Source organism: Anabrus simplex, chromosome 1, assembly GCF_040414725.1.
Source record: "Anabrus simplex isolate iqAnaSimp1 chromosome 1, ASM4041472v1, whole genome shotgun sequence".
Lineage (NCBI taxonomy): Eukaryota > Metazoa > Arthropoda > Insecta > Orthoptera > Tettigoniidae > Anabrus > Anabrus simplex.
The window spans coordinates 1,499,230,375-1,499,251,848 of record NC_090265.1 but is presented as its reverse complement, the minus strand read 5'-3'; the positions used below and the strand labels follow the sequence as shown (position 1 = coordinate 1,499,251,848).

Below are 21,474 nucleotides of genomic sequence, written 5' to 3'. Positions count from 1 at the left end.
TATCCAGTAATCGGGAGATAGTGGGTTCGAGCCCCACTGTCGGCAGCCCTGAAGATGGTTTTCCGTGGTTTCCCATTTTCACACCAGGCAAATGCCGGGGCTGTACCTTAATTAAGGCCACGGCCGCTTCCTTCCACTTCCTAGGTCTTTCCTATTCCATCGTCGCCATAAGACATATCTGTGTCGGTGCGACGTAAAACAAATAGCAAAAAAAAAAAAAAAAAAATTAGTGAGCAGCTGTTTCATCTCCTGAATAGTGCTAGTTTTCTGCATTACCGCTGCAGTTCTTACTCGTTCAAGAAAATGCCTGAGTAGTAGCCTTACTACGTCAGTATCCGTCGCTATCCCAGCTAAATTCTGGCATATCATGACATGAGCCAAGACGTACTCCGTCATGGATACCCCCTCATTCGCACTAAACTTGCCAAAAACGACTCTTTCCCTCTCACGACTCTGAATTTTCTCGCTCCAGTATTTTTCTTTAAATTTATTCTGGAACTCGTTGAGGTCTTTCATACTGTTACGGTACACCACGAACCAGGATCTCGTTTCTCCCACGAAAGCACTGCTAATAATTTCCAAAACCTGCTCCCATTCAACATACCCCTCATTTATGTTTCGCTCAAACCGCTTCTGAATAAGGTTAAGGAAGTCCAGTGGGTTGGTTTGTTTCCCATTAAACTTCGGTAATTCCTCTTCTCTTACGTAATTTCCTCCATGTTTCACCCCATCACAGCTACCTTGTTTCTCTCGTATCTCCCGTCTCAGCTTCGCTTCTACATTATTGACTCTCTCCTCAACTTTCATATCTCTACCTTCTATCTCACTTAACATGCTTGTCTGTTTGTTTCTTAACGCTTTAATTTCACTTTCCTGTGTTTCTACTCTCTCCCTAGTTTTATTATTTTCCTTCCCAATAACTTCTAAAAGTTCGCTTTTTTGCTCTACGAACTTCTTATCCACCTCTCTCTTATGTTGTTCAGTCTTCTCATTCTGTTCCTCTAACCGTTTATCGCAATTCTCACTCTTTTTTAACAGCTCGCTTATTTCCTTACTATGTTCCTTCATTTTTTTTAATCAGTTTCTGCTTTGTACTCTCTAAGTTTGTCACATAGCTCTTTCTTAGTTTTCTCCAGGTCTGCCTTAATTTCCTTCCCCTGCTGCTCTAATTTTTCATTGATTTCCTTCCCCTGATCCTTCAACTCCTCCTTTAACTATTTAAACATAGACTGTATAAAACCTCTTAACTCCGTGTTATTTTCTTCGGTGGTAGGGATAACCTCCACTCCGCCCCCCAATTTATTATCCTCTGAGTCATCATGTTGAGCCTGGCTATCTGTCTTATCTACTCTCATCTCCTCCAGAGACTCGTCTACCATGTCTTTATCGTTACTTGACGAACCACCTCTAAGCACACTACCAACACGTAACATCATACCTTGCGTATGATCTGCCATGATTTTCTAACATCAAACATATACTGAAATATTGAAATTTATTGATAGCACTTTCGCCCCTTAAGAAAACACAGAATCTATCTTCAGATTTGCCGTTCCCTATATCGTACTTAATGGTTTTCGCGCCCCACGTCATGGTGTCATAATGTAACAGAACAAACACTCGATATAGATAATTAAAAACAATTGCATGCTGGATGCCAGGCTTCGAAATTAAATGTAATTTGAAACCGAATTTAGATATAAAAAGTACTAAACATAATTTAATGAGACTATCTCGGTCATGAGGTACAGGGATACTAACCATTAAATACCATGTGGGAAAACATAGGGAACCTATTAAAAAGTCAATTATTTAACGATGTAAAAAGAAAAAAGTTTTATTAAAAAAAAAGATGAAATTACGTAAAACCGAGTTTTTACCAAAATTAAAAATTACTGACTGAGATTACAATTCATTACTACACGCGCGGACTTGTGTTAACAGGGATTACTAATGCTCACCGGAGTTGATCTTCTCGTAGTCTGCTTTCGTGGTTGATAGTTGTCGTCCCTCTTCCAACAGCATCATCCTCGTCATCTGCTTCATGGAATGGATTCCACCCTGAATCTATCACTCCCTATTTTGCTGAGTACCAAAACATAGTACCAGCCTTACAATGTGAAATTCCACATCGGAATTAATTGAATAGAGAGAACGGAAAACATCCAGTCCTTCTATATTATACGAACTTGTCTTTCTAAATAATCTGCGTAAGTCTCACAGAGCCAATAAGAAATGTTGAGTATAAGCACATCGTAAGCGATGCACCCAAATAGCAGAGTCGGATGCAGAATGCAGAATACAGAATGAAGAGGAATGATCTTCACCACGCCGTGTAGATCTATATAAATCCTCTTCAGATTCTCACTTCCTCCCTTGGTGTCACATGACATCTCGTTCCAATGAGAGCCGATATACGTCACTACCCTCCCGATATATAGATGAAGTGTCTGTCCTTGACAGAAAAAGCCCCCCTGATAGGAGCACGTGATATGGGGTAATTTAGCGTCGCAACAACGAAATTAGGTAGCTTCCTCTTGCTGTTGCGTACGTTTCCAAGAACCATCCAAAATTAACCTTCCTGGACTATTGCGAAACACCAAGTAGCCTGTTAGCGCAAGACCTGTTTTGACATTACCACGGAATATTCTAATATATTACAATTAAAAATTATATCTCGTTCTTACGTACAATTACATAAATGATGATGATGGACGTTAATAATGAATAAAATTACATGTGATACATGATGCATATATATACAATTAATTCGGGTGGGCAATCAAATTATGTGAATGTCGTGGCGACCACGATTATTACAGTATGTTACAGAGTAATTTCTACTCGAAATTTATCCGTTCCACGTCATAATAGAACGCGTGTTCCGGAACGTGGAAGGGTAGCTTTCCGCACTTACATTCACTTCGGTAGGTCTACAGAGCGCTTCATGATTGCTAAATTGAATGAAATCGGAATTCTTTTGTATTCAACCTTGTAAGGAATGCCGTAATATCACGCAACAGGCAGCGTGCGGAAAAACAGAATCCGTGAACACTGGCGATACCAATATAATGGTCCGTTATTGGACATTATAAATTTTCCAGTTAACTCATTCTTGGTTGCCTGCGTTTCGCCCTCGTGTGCTAAGAGGAATGATCTTCACCACGCCGTGTAGATCTATATAAATCCTCTTCAGATTCCCACTTCCTCCCTTGGTGTCACATGACATCTCGTTCCAATGAGAGCCGATATACGTCACTACCCTCTCGATATATAGATGAAGTGTCTGTCCTTGACAGAAAAACTTAGCACACGGGGGCAAAAAGCAGGCAACCAAGAATGAGTTAGCTGGAAAATTTATAATGTCCAATAACGGACCATTATATTGGTATTATAAATTTACTCATTCAGAACAAATATTTTAGGTTCCGTATGGGAATCAACATCTACATCAACACTGGCGATGGCGACAGTTGACAAAAAAGCGTAGCTCAGATAATAAATTCGTAGGCACCGAACAATATTGTCATTGCCGGTGAAACTTTCTAATGCAAGCCCAAATGGTCTTATGGTTTTAAATGGGTCATAGTAGTGCGTTGCAATGCACATGGGATGGAAGCGAGAAACTTTATCCCCTCGTCATAGGAAAGTTCGATAAACCACAATGTTTTACGGGCATCGGGCACTTTCCATGCCAGTACAAAGCATATAAAAATGCAAACAGTACAGAAATCCAAAAAATAATGCATTTGCACAGGGGGACCAGCATTATTTATCCTCGTCTTTGAATTCTGTGATTTTTTTCTTTCGTTGCGTGAGGTTATGTCTGTCAGTGATTTATCCAAGTGCATTATTTGAACTTTGTAAATGCACCTTGTTGGATACATTTCGGAAATAGTTTTTCCCATGGCATTTGAAAGGTTTAAACTGTGAATCGAGGTGATTACATGTATTAATGGGTCTTAGAATACTTTGTGACGCGGCAAGTGTTTACATTTCTGAAGTACGAGAGAAGAACCATGGCGGGAAATCGTACAAGGATAAAGTCATAGAAAAGTTCGATTTTAAGGGCATCGGGTACTTCCTTTGTAAATACAAGGCATCTAAAATGCACAAAGTATAGTAATCCAATTAATAAAGCACTTGCACATGGGAGCCAGCATAGATTTCTCCCTGTCTCTGAATCATGCTTTTTTTTTCTTTCTTTCTTTCATTGCATGAGGTTATGTTTGCCAGTGAGATATCCGAGTGAATTACTTGAATACTGTAAATGCACCTTCTTGGATACATTTTGGGAATAGTTATTTTTTCATGGCATTTGAAGGGTATAAACTGTGAATCAAGGTTAACTGCATGCATAACGGGTCATATAATATTTTGTAACGCGGGAAGGGTTGGTACATCTGAATTGCGAATTGGCGGTTAATTCGAAATCACATAATTCGAAGTCCGATTTTTGAGTCCCAACAACTTCGAATTAACGAGGTTTTACTGTATTGGTGAGAAGTTTTTTAACCAGCATTTGTCTGGAATTGAAATGGATCCTCTTCTTTTAACTTTTTGGTGAAAGTCAATATTATTGTCGTGTTAACCACCAAGTAGATTTGAAGAATAAAATATGTATAAAACATATGTTCCTATCGTAGAAAATTAGATCAGGAATGAACATTTGGTGTTTCTTCTTGAGTTAAATTGGTTAAAACACATTCAGGTGAGAATACGTTAAAATGGAATATACGTTGAAAATTTTTCCGATGGTTAGAATGTTGCTCTAACCATTGAGATTTACACAACAAATGGGAAGACTACTGTTATAGTGATAAATATTCCAACTAGTACATTTTGTAAATTGTATGTAATCACTGTCGTCACTACGGACCAAAAATGAGGTTAATGACTTGTAACATCATAACTTAGGCGTTCGCTCATGAATAAAGATTTATAACTTGTATGTGCCAGGGCCTATGCCTTCCTGGTACAATATATATACACAAACCATCATCAAATTAGGAAAATGCAAAACTTCGTTGTCACTATCATCACAAGGGAAGTCACTAAGAAAAAAGAAAAAGAAAAAACTAATCTCTGACATTACACAGTTGTTTTCCTTTGCCAGATGGTTTGAAGTTTAAGTCATTAATATCTTACGTCCATTCCAAACTTCTTTCACCTGTTTCAAGAAAGCCTAAATAATCTTGTTGATGTCTGGTTGATCCTGTTAAGAAATCTTTTTATATCCTCTATTATGATACAAGGAATTGCGTTGAATGTAGTTTTTGTCCATCCATGATTTTTTGTTGTATAATAGTGGCTTGAAGTACTGAGCATTTGTTTTTGCAAGCAACAGTTTGGATGACTGTACTTAACCCAGCCAAAGTCACGGTGCAATGTATTGTGGCTTGTAATATATTGCACCTCACAATAAATACCTTTGTGGTTACGGCGCAATATAGTGTGGGTCGACCTGTTAAATCTCTGCTTTAATTCATCCTATGACTGTGAATTAAGGAAATCTAACTTTTCGCAATTTCTTGATGATGTTACTGCAGCCTTCACTCTTCCACATTCCCGCATTGAGGACTGTAAATTAAACGTCTATTCTCTTCATGAGTCAGCTGCCAGATTGGTGTAAAGTTATTTGTGCTTTTTATTTACAAAACTATCTCTCAGTGGAAGTAGCCCCAAAGGACTCAGTATACCCACATGACAATAATAATAATATTACAATGATAATTACAATAAAGGGAAACCTCGTTAGTCCGCTCAACACGTTTTCCTGCTTAGCACGTCGTAAATTCGAAGTCCCAATTCTCATCGTATTAAATCTGTATACAGGTACCTCACTTATCGCGTCATTACTGCTTAGTTGCGTACGAATTGACTATAATTATGAGCCACGCTTTTTCGCCAACCGTCGGCATCGCCAAAACTTCTCGCCAGTGCTCGCGGATTCTGCTTCTTCACACACACTGCCTGTTATGCGATACTGAGCGTTCCTTAAAACTGTGAATACAAACGAATTACGATTTCACTCAAACTTAGCAGCTATGAAACAAACTGCCAACACACCGAAGTGAGTGAAAGTGTGGAAAGCTACCCCTGCATGTTCCGGAAGACGCATTCTATCGTGACATGGAGAAATTATGAATTACTGAATTTAAATTACTGTGTAAAATACTTTTTTTTTTTTAATGTAAAGGCAGTTTTAAATTAATTGTCTGAATTGTTTTCCATTTAAATATGACATATGGGGGCAGTTTTCTTCCATCTGTGGTTATACAAAGCATAACTCTACACCCACTATCAAAAACTAGGTGAGCCAGGAGCTTGTTCCCAACATTGACGCAAACAAAACCCGCACTCCAGTTTCTTGCCACAATTTATTTTTTAAAATATGCAAGGATTAATCGCGTAAATACGGTATTATTAGTGATAAATTCCAAAACATTTTACAAACCAATGATATCCATTATACATAGGTTAATGACCATTTAAACAACTCAGTTCCATAAAGATGCTAAAATAAAGTATTAAAAGGTACCTATAACGTGATACGATTTATAGGTTGGTCAAATTTCTAAATATGTTTTCATGCTCTGAGATTTGAATGTAATTGAGATGATGATGATGATATAAATGGTCCGTTATTGGACATTATAAATTTACTCATTCGGTACAAATATTTCAGGTTCCCTATGGGAATCAACATCTATATCATCTGATGGCCAAGCAGGAATCAATTTTTGGTAATGAAAGAAAGTCTGTCATAGTGCATTGGCACTGCCGGTGGCTCCAAGTAGCCTACGCAGTATGCACTAGCCATGCATCTTGATGGGTATGCTAAGTACCAACTGATGAGCCCAACATAGCACACAAGGGCAAAACGCTGGCAACCAGGAATGAGTTAGCTGGGAAATTTATAATGTCCAATAACGGACCATTTATATTGGTATTAGGTCAGGTACATCCTGCTACCGTATGCGACAGTAGACGGTACTACCTGCGACTGTCTGGTCAAGGGTTGGCTGGTTGTTACCAAACCTGACAAACTAAGGGAGAAACAATGGCTATGGGAAGAGGAGTTCCTTAGGGGGCCTGTTGAAGCCATTGTGTAGGAAATGACATATAAATTGAGAAGGCATATGACAGCACTGCAGGAGAGAAGATATGGGAATGCCTGAGAAAAAGGAATGTGCCAGAGGGACTGGTGAGGAAAGTTCAGATGCTATATGAGAACTGTACCAGCTGTGTGCGATTGGGTGACGGACATTCATCCTGGTTCAAGACCGAAAGTGGAGTCCAGCAAGGCAGTGCACTATCCCCATTATTGTTTTTCACCATCATGGATGGATGACATAATGAAGAACATCAAGAAAACCTCTGATGAACTAAATGCAATGGTCTTTGCTGATGATGTTATGATCTGAAGAGAAACTGAGGAACAAGTACAGCCGAGACTCAATGAATGGAAGGTTAAGTTCCAGGAGTTCAATCTCAAGATAAGCAAACTCAGATCAGTAGTGATGGCAATAAACAGAGAGGGACGACCAGCAAACATCATGCTAGGAAGCCATCCACTAGAAAGTGTGGAAAGCTTTACAAACCTCGGCAGTGTAATATCTCGAAATACACTAGCCACAAAGGAGGTGGCAAATAGAGTGCAGAAGAGCTTTCACTTTTACCAGCAAGTACAAAACACTCCTCTGGAATCCCAAAGTACCAACAAAATCAAAGCTAGTGATGTTCAATCAGTACTTCATATCAATCTTAACCTATGGTATTGAAACTTGCACCCTCACTAAGAAAGACTCATCAAGGTTGCAGGCATCCGAGACGAAGTTTCTTAGGTCCATAATTCAAAAAAAACAAATTGGGCAAGTTGACGAATGACGTGGTTAGGAAGGAAGCTGAAATTATTACATCATTGTTAAATCGGATCAGCATGTCCAGACTGAGGTGGTTTGGGCATGTAATGAGGATGGAGCCAACAAGGACAGCGTATGTTAACTTGGAGCGACATGTGGCAGGGAAACAGATGGTGGGAAGACCAAGAACGCACTGAATGGACATCGTAAAGGACACTGAAGGACGTCATTAACAATAGAATGTATCTCAATAAGACAGAATGGAAGAGGCTCGCAAACAGTACCCGGGAAACTGGAACTGTAAAATGATGATGATTTTTTTTTCCCAAGATAAAATCTTATTTTCGCTACGAGATTGATCCATCTCGGAAGTACATTTATTTTCAGGCTGTCATCGGATTATTATTCTTATTATATAAATGGTGTTATGTCATCTAAAATTCTGCGGGGCTGGTAAGTAAAAAGTGGCCAGAAAGGGGAAGTTGAAATGGCAGCAGAGGCCTGCAAAAGTAAAATGTCACAAACCGCTACTGCTTAGAAGATTTTAAAATGGACCTTCATCAAAACTAACTGTGGATCCTTGTTCTGAATAACTGCAAGCAAACCTAAAAAATATCAGTGGTAATTTCAAACATTTTTTTATCAAAAAAGGATCATAAATGTTGTTAAACGATCCTCCTAGTGTTCCTTTTATATACATAAGAGTTCCAACATACCCGACTTAAATAATGATAATCTTCAATCTTTCGCAGATGAAGAATTTGCTTCTCAGTTTCAGTTGCTCCAGCCAGAAGGTAGTAAAATACATGGTAGTTGCGCTCATGACGTCCTTGTGAGCAAATACGCGACTTCTCCAATAAATACTTCTGTACAACCGCTCTACAAAAAAAGATACAAAATTAAACCTGGTCTACAAAAAAGGAATCAAAAATTAGGAATCAATAACCATAATTATCTTTTAATGAGAGTCAAAGGCAGTAAATCTAAACATAGTTAAAATCAATCAAGGAAAACTACAGCAAAAGGTATACTGATAATTCCTTCAGCAAGCATTTTGGCCCCTACCCCTTAGAAGCATTTTAATCTGGAGATTTAAGTTTAGTTACCACAGAAACATTTCATACAATAGCACCTAAGACATCACACCAAGTTACTATTTCTAACAATTGCTGCTACTATAATCAGAATAAAACATTCACATATCAGTTATATTAAAAAGTTGCAACAGAATGAGAATACTCACCCATGCACCATCCCATTTTCCTTGTAGTTAACTTGGATGAACTTCCCAAATCTGCTAGAATTATTGTTATGAGCAGTCTTCGCATTTCCAAATGCCTGGAAAACGTGAAAAAAGAAGTTTAAAAAGTTTAAAAATCTGAAATATATATATCAGGGATTTGATCATACAAATCATGTATCTAATATGCAGTGGACCAAGTATTACTAGACTGAAATCCAATCAAAATCTCTTTATTTACAAATGAGGTGTCTACCTCGGTGGCAAATGGTACACTAAAATACTTTATTGTCAAGCATTAAATTTTAAATTAACAAGAGAAGAAGAAAATTTTCCTAGAATACAATATTATACAATTTACGCTAACAATTTTTTCTATTAAACACACACCTCATCCTTAATAAATTTATATTGTTTACAAAATTCTACTTATAATATCTCCTGTACTTACATAGTCATCTCATATACAGTATGTGAAATTACTTCTAATAATACTATACAACTGGTATAAGATTAAAATTAACATTGCATTTATTTACTTATTTATTTTTTACCCATTTTGGAACCTAAGTACAGTAGCATAACGACCTGCTGCGTCTTAACCAGACCTCTTTTTCCACCACTTTTCAGAGTTCCTGAAGGGCCTTCACAGCTACCATAGCGGTCCCAGGACCCTCGAAGACTATACTTCACACCTCTACTCCATAGTCCAGGGGATGGAATTAATTTAATCATACACATTTTTTATTTACAATATCCTGCACTGGTCGAATGCCCTCTAACATTTCATTTATTTTTCTGTTGCTGTTTATTCTCTTCTTGAATATCTGTACAGATTTTGGAAAAGGATCAAATACTACCCCTGGTAAACTGTTCCACTCCTTCACACCCTTCCCAATGAATGAAAATTAACCCCAATCGCTTCTGCTAAAATTCCTTCTAATTTTATACTTGTGGTCAGTTCTGCCGATATAATTATTTTGCAACTGAAGCCTCTCACGGATTTCTCCCCATGCTTCTCCTGTATAGGCTCTATATAATCCTGTAAGTCTAGTTTTCTCCCTTCTCTTACTTAAAGTTTCCCACCCAAGTTCCTCTAACATTTCTGATACACTACTTTTTCTCCTGAAATCCCCTGTTACAAATCTTGCTGCTTTCCTCTGCACACTACCTATTTCTTTTATTAGGTATTCTTGGTGAAGATCCCAAACAGTTTGCATATTCCAATAATAGACGAACCATACTTAAGATTGTATGCAGATGACATAATTGTTTATAGGGAAATAAATAACACTGAGGATTGTTCAGAATTAGAAAGAACAAAGAACAATACTTTTTTCTTTTACCCTTTATTGCATCCTTTAAGTAGCCTCATTATGACATGTAACGATCTGTATGCTTTCCCAACAATGTCATCAACATAACCCTTCCAGTGCAAATTACTTTCAAATCTCACACCTAAGTGTTTGCACTTACCATCTTTTGGGATAACCACCTCATCCAAAGTATATTCAAATTCAGTTTTAAAGCTCCTGTTTGTAAATGTTGTAACAGTTGATTTGCCTCCATTAACCTTCATATTATTTTCTTCAACCCATTGTTGGATACTCTCAAGGTCCCTTTGTAATTCTGATCAATCGTCAATGTTATTTATTTCCCTATAAACAATTATGTCATCTGCATACAATCTTATTTTTGATGTTATATTGTTCCCTAAATCATTTGCGTATATTAAGAAAAGTAACAGACCAATTATACTACCCTGTGCAATTCCCTTCCAAGTCTGTCAGCTTATCACTCATAAGCAGCGATATGAACATAATACTGACTGCTGTCTCCAGGCTGAAGCCTTAACAGTCACAGGGATAGATGAATATTTTTCGTTTATCCCAATCTGCCTTCAGCTGAAAGACTTTTGAATTGCTACAGCCCAATAACTCCTAAAATCCAGTATGAATACCAGGGGAACAAGAACTAAGAACAATCTCTTCAAAACATGAATCAGAATATTTCATACTTGATCCAAATTTTCCAGAAAGAAATGAAGTCATCTAGTATCTCAAAATGATGATGATGATCTGAAACAGAATGACAGTTGAACTAATGGAATCTCATCTCAGGGATGGAATCTGTAGTAGTAAAAGATGACCTTGTCTTATATGACCTATATAAAATTTCAAACAACATCCTCTCCAGTGATAGTGTACATAGCCTTCTGAAAGATTAATAAAGTACCTGTTCTAAAGAGCAGACACTCTTTTCTTTAGTAATTTAAATTTACAATAAAAGCTTAGTAAATGTATTTATTACTACACCTAATCTGCTCTTCCAACAGGAAGGAAATTATGAAACATGGATGAGATACTGAAATACACTGGTTATTCAGAATATAGGTAGTGAACATACTGAATGAAACAAAGCAAACCTTTAGAAATGTTGCTGGTACTACAAAATTCGGTAACTTTCACGTAAAATGGGAAGCATTCAGTAAACAAACAATATGAAATGGCTTAAGAGAGGAATTTCATTCTATGGGAGAGGACCATTAAGAATCAAATAATTGAAAGAAATAAAATTCTAATGCCATCATTACACTTTAAGTTATGACTCCTGAAGAGTTTTGAGAAAGATTAGGACATAGACAGCATTTTGAAATTGAAGAACAAATTTTCTAAATGGACTGGTAAGTGATGAGGATAAGTTGTCTAAAGATCAAGAAATCATTTGTAATGTCACTGTGGGACCTCTTATAATCCAGAAACTTATATAACTAAATTTCAGATAAAAGTTCAAGAGTTTCTTGGAATTGTGGAATAAGACAAGCATGAGGAATAATAGAGACTACCCCTAGATTTTAAGCCAACTTCTGTAAATGGTTTGGACTTAGTACAACTATCATAAACATACTTATCATGACAATATTTAAAAGTTCCATGTGAATATTTAGGAACCATGCGAATGACCCTTGATACATTTAACAGATTTCAGATCTTAAAAATATATTTATACACTTGAATATGTAATTGTACATAACTATCTGCATGACTTTAGGTACTCTTATCACCAGAGTTACCTGCAAAACTATTTTGGAGGAAAAATTTCTAACAAATTGGTGTAATGAGTTTGAAGGCATACAAGCTTTAGGATACAATACATATCAGAAAATTCATATTCCACTCTATTAGGGCATCTTTTCTTCTAACCAGAACGCTATTAGCATGAAGAGAGATGTCATAAAAAAATATTTGTTTTCTCATGCCCTGCTGGAGAGGAGTGTTCAGATAGATTCACAAAACTATCATGTTGGAGCTCTCCCACACCCTCATGAGTCCTCAACCATGCACTTTCAGATCACTTTTTTCTAGGCAATCTCTTCTGATAGTGTGTGTGACCAAACAATTTGGCAATTTGCTGCCCTACTGTGCATCCCAGTCATACTTTGATCTTCAGTTACGTCAGCAGTCCAAAAGATTCTCAACATTTTCCTTCAATAGAATAGTTTGAAGGCACTGATGCAGTGTACATATATCTTTTTAGTGTCCAACTTTTCAAACACATTATCAATTTATACACAATTCCAATGGTCATGTAAAAAATTGCATAAAAGACCCACCAATATAGATATACAGATATAAATATGAAGCACTTCTCTGTAGATGTTATTCTGTTAACACAACCTGTCAGTTAATTGATACTGTTACTGTACTAATGAGTGATGTCGCTAGCCTTCAGAAAGGCCTGGTTCAAGTCCTTGTGGGTGGGTGGGTGGGTGGGTGGTATGGAGAGGGTGAAACTCAGAGTCGGTACATAGCCTCCTCCTGTCAAATAACACCAAGGGGTCTGCTCACGGCTAAATGTCTCCCAGCCAACAGACAAATCACCATTAACCCATTCAAGTCACAATAAATGGCCACATTTTTGACTGTGGAATCAGATTTAATTTGCCCGCCAGTAGTTTGAGTGCACCTGTCACACAAAAACTAACTAATGAAGATAATTCACTCAAATTTTGCTTTCATACCCTAAAGAATTAAGACTTAATCATGCTATATTCCTTGAATAACTGCTGGCTGTGGTACAAATGTTTTGTTTGAAATAATTTCAAGAAGAGCGGATCTGTATACTCTAAAAACATCACAATTTCGTACAGTGGGCGGGCTCTAAATTCGGATTTGCAGCACGATAAGGAAGAATACATTTACATGGACAGAAGTAAGTGGAATGTGCCCATTTACTGCACCCGGGAAACTGGAGCTGATGATTATGATTATTTAATTTAAAGCAATAGCTCGATACTCTAGCATAGAATAGCGGCAATCTGCTACTTGAGATTGTATGAGCGATTCCGAGTTGCTAGCCTGAGGAAGTGTCACAGCTGGAGCAAGGATCATGTAGGTTAGAGTGCAGTGTGCAGGTTATTCATACGCTACTACACTATGATGGGTGTTCAATATATAATGCAACACATTTTATTTCTCAGCCAATTTTGGTTTTAAAACTTGGAATTTTGTTTGGGACATCTTCGACTATTCCTGCTTTGTTACAAGTAACTAATCTCATTTTGTTCCATATTGAAGATACAATAAGTAAAATTATTTCTTGAATAAAATGACTGCGTCCACCTATTCAATACAATTATTATTATAATTATATAATTATAGTTATAATCTATATATATATATAATAAAAGTTTTGTCTGTACATTGCTCAGAATTTGAAAATAATGTTATTTCTGTATCGGTCATGTCAATAGTAACAAGAAAATGCACTTTTTACTTTTCCGTAATGTCTGTCTGTCTGTATGTACACGCATCACGAGAAAACGGTTGAAGAGAATTGAATGAAAATCGGTATGTGAAGTCAGGGGGTGAGCCTCTACAATCTAGGCTATAAATCATTTTACTCACGCTGAGTGAAATGGTAGTTTAGCGCAAGGCCTAAAATTGAATTCTCAACTATTTATGTTATTAGTGGTCGTATTTTAAAGAAAATGGGTATGCAAAGTTGGGGAATAAGTTGCTACAATCTAGGCTATCAATAATTGTATTCACGCTGAGAAAAATGGTAGTTTAGGGGAAGGCCTAAAGTATAATTCTCAAATGTTGTTATTAGTAGTCCTATCTTGATGAAAATCGGTATGCAAAGTCAGGAAATAAGTCGCTATAGTCTAGGCTGTAAATTATTTTATTCACGCTGAGTGAAAAGGTAGTTTAGGGGAAGGCCTAACATGTAATTCTCAAATAGAGGTGTAATCGATGAATGCTACATAACTAAGGTTATATAGTATTAAATTTCCTATTATTCATGTCTTATACATTGTTACCGGACTGGCTATGATCACAAAGATATTCATGATTTTGGATTTTTGTTACTAAGTCCATATTAGCGCCGAGTAACCAGAAATGGGTAAACAGTATTTAATGAAAATCGGTACAGTTTATGGTATAAAATATTTTACAAATCACGGAGTCGAAAGAAAACTAAATGTGAAGGCCTACAATATAGAAAGCTCATAACATTGATCAACAATAACATTACATTGATCATTGTTTGTCGTGATGTGCTTTGTGTCATCTGTTGCCCTTCATCTCCGGTAGATAGGATTACTGCTGCGTACAGAGTATTTTTTATTTGATTTACGTCGCACCGACATAGATAGGTTTTATGGCGACGATGTGATAGGAAAGGGCTAGGAGTGCCTTAGGCCTTAATTAAGGTACAGGCCCAGCATTTGACTGGTGTGAAAGTGGGAGTGAATGAAGGTTTTCTGTGAATCTGGAAATCGAAATTGTTTAAAGTCCTGGTGATTGTAATGTCTAAAAAATTGATGAAATTATTGTCCTCATCTTCTTTAGTAAACTTGATGCAATTATCAAGGCTGTTTAAGTTAGTATGTCTTCACTATTGCTGCAGCTTTTGTCTATTATTGCTAATGTGTCATCGACATAGCGTAGCCAAAGACACAAACCATTAATGCTGTTTGTTATTTCACTATTTTCGAGGTTGTCCATATAAATTTCGGCGAGTATTCCCGAAATGGGATCACCCATGGATAGACCTTCTTGTTTGTATATCTTATTATTGAACGTAAAATAATTGTTATGAAGGACGAAGGTTAGTAATTTTAAGCATTCTTCTATTTCTAACTGACTTAAGGTGCTGTGTTTAGAAAGATTAGTTCCTATGATTTCGATAGTTTTCTTAGCGGGAATGTTCGAGAACATATTGGTAATGTCAAATGAGTACATTATGTGGTTAGGCTGCAAATTAAATTTATTTAAAGTTTTGCATAATTCTATTGAGTTTTTTATAGGGTATTTATTGTGAAATGTGAAATGTTTCTTAAGGAATTTTTGGAGGAACTGAGAAGTTTTGTACGTTGGGCTGTTTCAGCTATTTATGATGGGTCGAATGGGAACGTCATTTTTATGTATTTTCGACAGTGATCTGACGGTGGGTAATTTGGGATTCATGTTGATGAGTTTTTGATGTTCGTGTTCATTAAATAAAAAGGGTGAATTTTTTAGGAGTGTTTTTAAATTACGCTGAGTTTTTAAGATAGGATCTTCATCAGCAAACATCTGTTAATCGGTGGAGATCTCAACAGCCACGTTAGCAGCTCAAGGGATGGTTTTGAATGAGTTCATAATGAAGCTGGTGAACATGCCTTGGAATGCAACTCGGCAATAGTACGTGCATTCTTGAAGAAACCCTTTTACAACATTATCAAACACAACAGTGATCGTCGCAAGTCGCAAATCGATTACTGGATTGTGAAGAGGAACGATCTGAGGCTAAACATGGACTGTTAAGTGATACCATTAGACATCACTTCTCAGCATATACTCCTGGTTCTTGCATTTCAGGTTCACCTTCCTCCACCTGTCTGAACTGTCATCACCACAGAATGCATCAAGTGGTGGAAGCTTCATGTCAAAACAATAGTGCTAATGGACACCATCCTTCCCCTCCTGAATATTGACCACTTTGTGAAGGGTACATGGGGAGTGACCGTGGCATGAATTTGATCAAGTGCGGAAGACATAGGGTGGTAGGACTGAAAAAACCAGGAAAGCATTTTGTGGACAAACATATGTGGTGGTGGAATGATGATGTCCAGCACACAGTGATCCAAGATGATCACCAACAAGAACTGATATGGATCTGGTCTGCTATCGGGAATTCAAATCTGTCACCAAACAACCGTGGCAACTGCCAAGCACACTTACTTTTGTGATTTCTTTGAACAATTATATTAAACCCTAGGAGCCAATAGTATCTACAGGATCACCAGATCCCGTCAGCATGCCACGGAAGAATTGGTCATGTCATACACAACAAGGACGAACAATGACATCTCCTTTGAGAAGCCTACTTTGACACTGGTATAAACACTTCTATGTCATTTGCAATGAGGAATTCCCACATACAGCTATCTCCACAGTCAATCCAGGGCATAGTGCAGTTCCACCACCCACCATGCCTGCTGAGGTTAAAACTGCCATCCGTGCAATGTAAAATAACCAAGCAACTGTACCTGAAGACATCCCTCTTGAAGTCTGGAAGGAGATGAGCAATGTGGAACTGAATTTCTAGCAAAATTCTTCAACAAATGCATTGAAGACAATGACATACCACCCACACGAAGACCAGTACCTCAAATGGCAAGGATGATATTACTATCTGCGCTAACTACCGCCCAATTCGTCTCTGCTCCCTTGCCACACCATGTAAATCTTCGACCGGGCGATTGACCCACGCCTAAAAGCATCAGTACTATCTCATCAAACCAACGTGACTTTGTTAAAGGCCGCAGAAAACAGATGCTATCCATACTATCTAGTGGTTGTCAGAGAGGCACACAGAGAAGGGAATGGTCCATATGGCCTTTCTAGCTTTAGAAAAAAGCATTTGACTGGGTTCCTCATGAACTCATCTCGCATTTGCTCCATATGCATGGTGTCGTGTTGCAGAGAAATACCATGTAATTCTGAATACCACCCGCCACCGAATAAGACCTGCACCCTAAATTTGAGACGGCAAAATACCGAAAAGAAAAAAAAAAATCAAATAACTTACATACCTATGTAATTTTCTACAAATATACCACACATATAAATTCAAGCAGCTTACAATTAATAAAATCATCACAAAAATCGTAAATGAAATCAGTCCAATACTCAGATCATTCACAACTCACCGTCGTCATCTGAAGTTTCACCATAGGAACCTTCGTCGCTGGCATTTTTCCACAAATAGCTGACCTCACTAGCGTCCACTGAATTTGAAATTCCACGTTTCTTAAAGTTTTTAGGAAAGGATGTTGGGAATGCGCGCGCAAGGGGTCTTGATCCAGCCACATATTAGTCCCACTTCAGGTCTCTTCACTCGTCTGGTTCGTGTTAACGCGTGATCACTATCAGACATCCATTCAGTGTACAACTGTTTTATTGCAGTTTTGAAAGGCCAGTTCACGCACACATTCAACGGCTGTAGAATACAAGTGAGTCCTCTGGGAATTATTGCAAGATTGGTTTTTCCTTTCCTCATCATATCTTTTATGGTGTCGGTTGTATGTCCTCGGTAACTGTCCAACACAAGCATGTTTCGTTTTTGTAACAAAGCTCCTGGGCGACGTTGGCAAACGCACTTCACCCAGTCCTCAACTAACGCACTGTCCATCCAGCCGGACTCGTGTTCTAACAATAACACCGGACGCCAAGTTTCCTTTCGGAAGAGTTTTCCTTTTCAGAACCACATATGGAGGGAGTTTGGTTCCATCCACTAATACGCACAACATTACCGTGCAATGTTACTTTTTGTTACCACCTGTTCTGATGGTTACACTTTTAGAACCCTTCGTATCCACTGTATTTTCCAACGGCATTTCAAAATAGACAGGTGTCTGGTCAGCATTCCCAATTTGCGACAGCAAATAAGAAGTTTGCCTCCTCAAATGAATAATGTGACACTGAATGGCTGTTAATTTTTCTTCATACGCCCCAGGGAGACGTTGTGAAATAGACGTACATCTCCGAATGCACAATCCCTTTCTCCGATAAAAGTTTCGGATCCATCCGCGGCTTGCAGTAAAACCCTGTGTTTTGAGTTCTTTTGAGATCTCTAGTGCTTTCAATTGACACATTTCACTAGAAACACCATATCCTAACTCACGTTTTTCTATCACAAATTTGTGGAGTCGTTCTTCAATACCATACTTTCTGCCAACGGCACAATTTCCGTATATTTCAGCTTTGCTTACAACTTTAAGTTTCTCACGCACAGTAAATGACCGCAGATGCCATTTTAAATCCATCGCTTACTATCGAGACAGAACTTTCACAGGACAGATATGCAACTCGAATGTGAGCGAGGTAGACTTCCGTAACCAACAGTCTCAACTCTCGCAAAGTACAATATCCCGCGAGATCGGCTATTCGCACACCCAACATGCCAGCAACACTTGTGAACAAATGACAATCAAGCATCCGCAGCAGCGACTTTCATATTTACCGCATATGTACCCATATTCTTTGATTTACCGTATTTCATTACCTTACATTTCACGTTTACATGCCACTGTAACCGTACTGAGAAAATATCGATCTTGTTTCCTAGAACGCAACTAAAACACAATAAGAACTGAATGCCAATTTACATGTGGTATATTGTGTATAGTAACCGTATTCAAATCTAGTTCAATACTCCATGTAAATGTAGTAAACATTTACGAGAATGAATGGCTTGAATACAACCCGCACCCAAGATTCAGAACAATATTTTGTGGAAAAAAAGTGCGGGTGGTATTCGGATTATACGGTATGTCCATTGGGTTTAGCTTTTCTACCACAACTCTATAAGCTTTGTTCACTGTGCAGCTGACTGCACAGCACCAATTTATATTCAAGTGTCTTTTCATCAAGGATCCACCCTGTCACCACTCCTGTTTATGTGCATGGACGCAGTAACCACAGACCTGCAGGCACCCCATCTATGGACCCTTCTCTATGCATATGACGTTATGCTGGTTAGAGACTCACGACAGAGGCTTAATGAACTGTTTCACTATCAAAGGTTAGAGAATGGTCCACCTATTCAATACCATAGGTGGACCTTCCCCTACCCTTTGATAGTGATCAATTGTCAATACAGACCATAATGAAATGCATAACTTATGAGTAATGAATTGTATGAAAACAAAGCTGGAAATAAACGGATTACGGCTAAACCTCGTAAAAACTGAGTATCCAGAGTGCAGCACTCAGACAAATGGAACACTATTCCTTTTTTTTTTTTTTTTTTTTTACAAAAAACAATATAAATATAAGTCACCACCTTATCAATACAAAATTTATTCACATTCAGCAAGTAAATATGGTCAAGACCGGTTTCGACCCCTAGGGGGTCATCTTCAGTTGACATGCATAAAAGATATATTTTACAAAAACATCACATATAATGATTAAAACTTAAATTAAATCGAACTGATCATAAATGTTGGTATGTATGTCTTGGTACATTTGAGCTATTGTATGTGTCAATCCTAAGTTTTCCAGCATACAGTGTCAAGGTAAGTAGTTAGCTAAAATACATCATCCATGAAATTACATGCTATTTTTCATGTTATCACTATCTAATTTGGGTTGTACAATGTGGAATGAGATATATATACATTTGTGTAAATTAATAGTAGTAAGTTCAGTAATATACATTAAAAATTGGTTCTTAAATTACATTAATTGATTATTGATCAGTCATATGAAAATGTAGAATTGTTGGTTTGGACACTTGTGATTAAAATATTGGTATGCAATACCTTGTTGGCATATATCTTAAATACTAAAGTATCAGTTTATAAAGCCTATTATTCTTATTTTATGTCTTGGAATAGGGTTAAACTTTTTTTAAACTATTTGTTTTGTTTAGCATAGGCATTAGATAATCTTGTTAAATTGGACACACAACTAAAACAGTGGTATATATATGCCTGGTTAAAAATACATTACATTAACATTATTGATATGTGGTGCCATATATACAATGTTTGGGGTAAAATGGGGTTAACGAGGTTTTCACAACAGTATTTGATTGGTTATAATGTTCCGATAAAATGGGTCCGTAAAAATATATAACTATATACAAAATTGCGGTTAGGTGAGTATTTGTATAATCTGCTTGCAATTCAGGTAATATTTGGTTGTATGTCTGGAGATATTTTAGGCAGCTACTGTTGTTAGAGCTATAAAGAGTCTTGAATATACTAATGGAGCATGTTCTTCTTTTCGTGTGCCGTAATATGTTGAGTTGGTGACATTTGTAAGAACGCGTTGAATGTTATGCGTCCTGGTAGAGTGCACGTTGATTTTATCGTAGAAGCATATATGTTGTGAAAACAAAGTATCTGGAAATAGAAATAATGAGTGTGAAAATGGTGTGGTATGAAAGTGTAATAGTAAATCGTATGTCGTTTCACTTACGTTAGGTGTTGGAACCGTGCATTCTGTGTAGCTGCCTGTTGAGATCTGATACGTGTTGCTCTGAGATTGTAGTTGGCGACGGTAGAGGGGAGGTTTGGGGGAATGGGTGGAGTGTTAGTAACGGGAGTGGGGTTGGAGGGGAGGAGGTCTTGGGGCGGTTGATTTGAACGTATGGATATTTGTTTATTAATTCTTTTAAGGTAGAAATCTTTTAGTAAGGGAATTACTGCATGAAAAAGAATATTGTTTCTGTCTATGCTTTTATTTAAGTTGGAGTTCGGATTGACGTATTTATCTAAATTTATGTAAAATTCTTCTACTATACTGAGCAAGGGACTTTTTGGATTCATATTGAGGATTTGCATGTCACTCTTAATGTTCGTGAAATTGTGTTTTTGATCGTCAATGTGCTGACCCATAGCTGAGAAGTGTCTGTGTTTTACGGCATTTACATGTTCATTATATCGTATTAAAAAACTCCTACCAGTAAGCCCTACATAGCTGGCTCGGCAGTCGTTGCATTTGAGGCGATAGACTCCTGAGTGATTGTATTTATTTATGTTATTAACTGATTTGGAATTGTATAGTATGTTGGTGTTATTGCGTGTAGTTTTGTATGCTATTTTTAGACCTTGTTTTTTGAAGATATTTGTTATGGGATGTATATGGTTATTGTTGTAAGTAAACAGTGCATATTCTTTTTTATCTTTGGTGATTCTAGTTAGCTTGGTTTTCGGTTGGTTTTTGACTTTGTTGATGATCCGGTTTATCATTTCTCTTTTATATCCGTTTTGTTTTGCTATTTCGTGGATTGTGTTTAATTCTTTGTTTAGATTTTCCTTTGAAAGTGGAATGTTATATGCTCTGTGAATCATACTACACTATGCAGCTC

General features: G+C 37.4%; 1 protein-coding gene across 2 annotated transcripts in view; it reads right to left on the bottom strand.

Annotated features, from left to right (window-relative positions):
- Positions 1 to 21,474, bottom strand: part of LOC136858446 (unconventional myosin-IXa) — an 842,620-nt gene that overhangs the window by 762,022 nt on the left and 59,124 nt on the right. For both annotated transcript variants that reach the window (XM_067137995.2, XM_067137996.2), the window contains exons 4-5: positions 9,109 to 9,203; positions 8,582 to 8,744 (exon numbers count right to left, since the gene is read on the bottom strand). In XM_067137995.2, the coding sequence (XP_066994096.2) occupies positions 8,582 to 8,744; positions 9,109 to 9,203 (258 nt within the window). The remainder of the gene's footprint in view (positions 1 to 8,581; positions 8,745 to 9,108; positions 9,204 to 21,474) is intronic.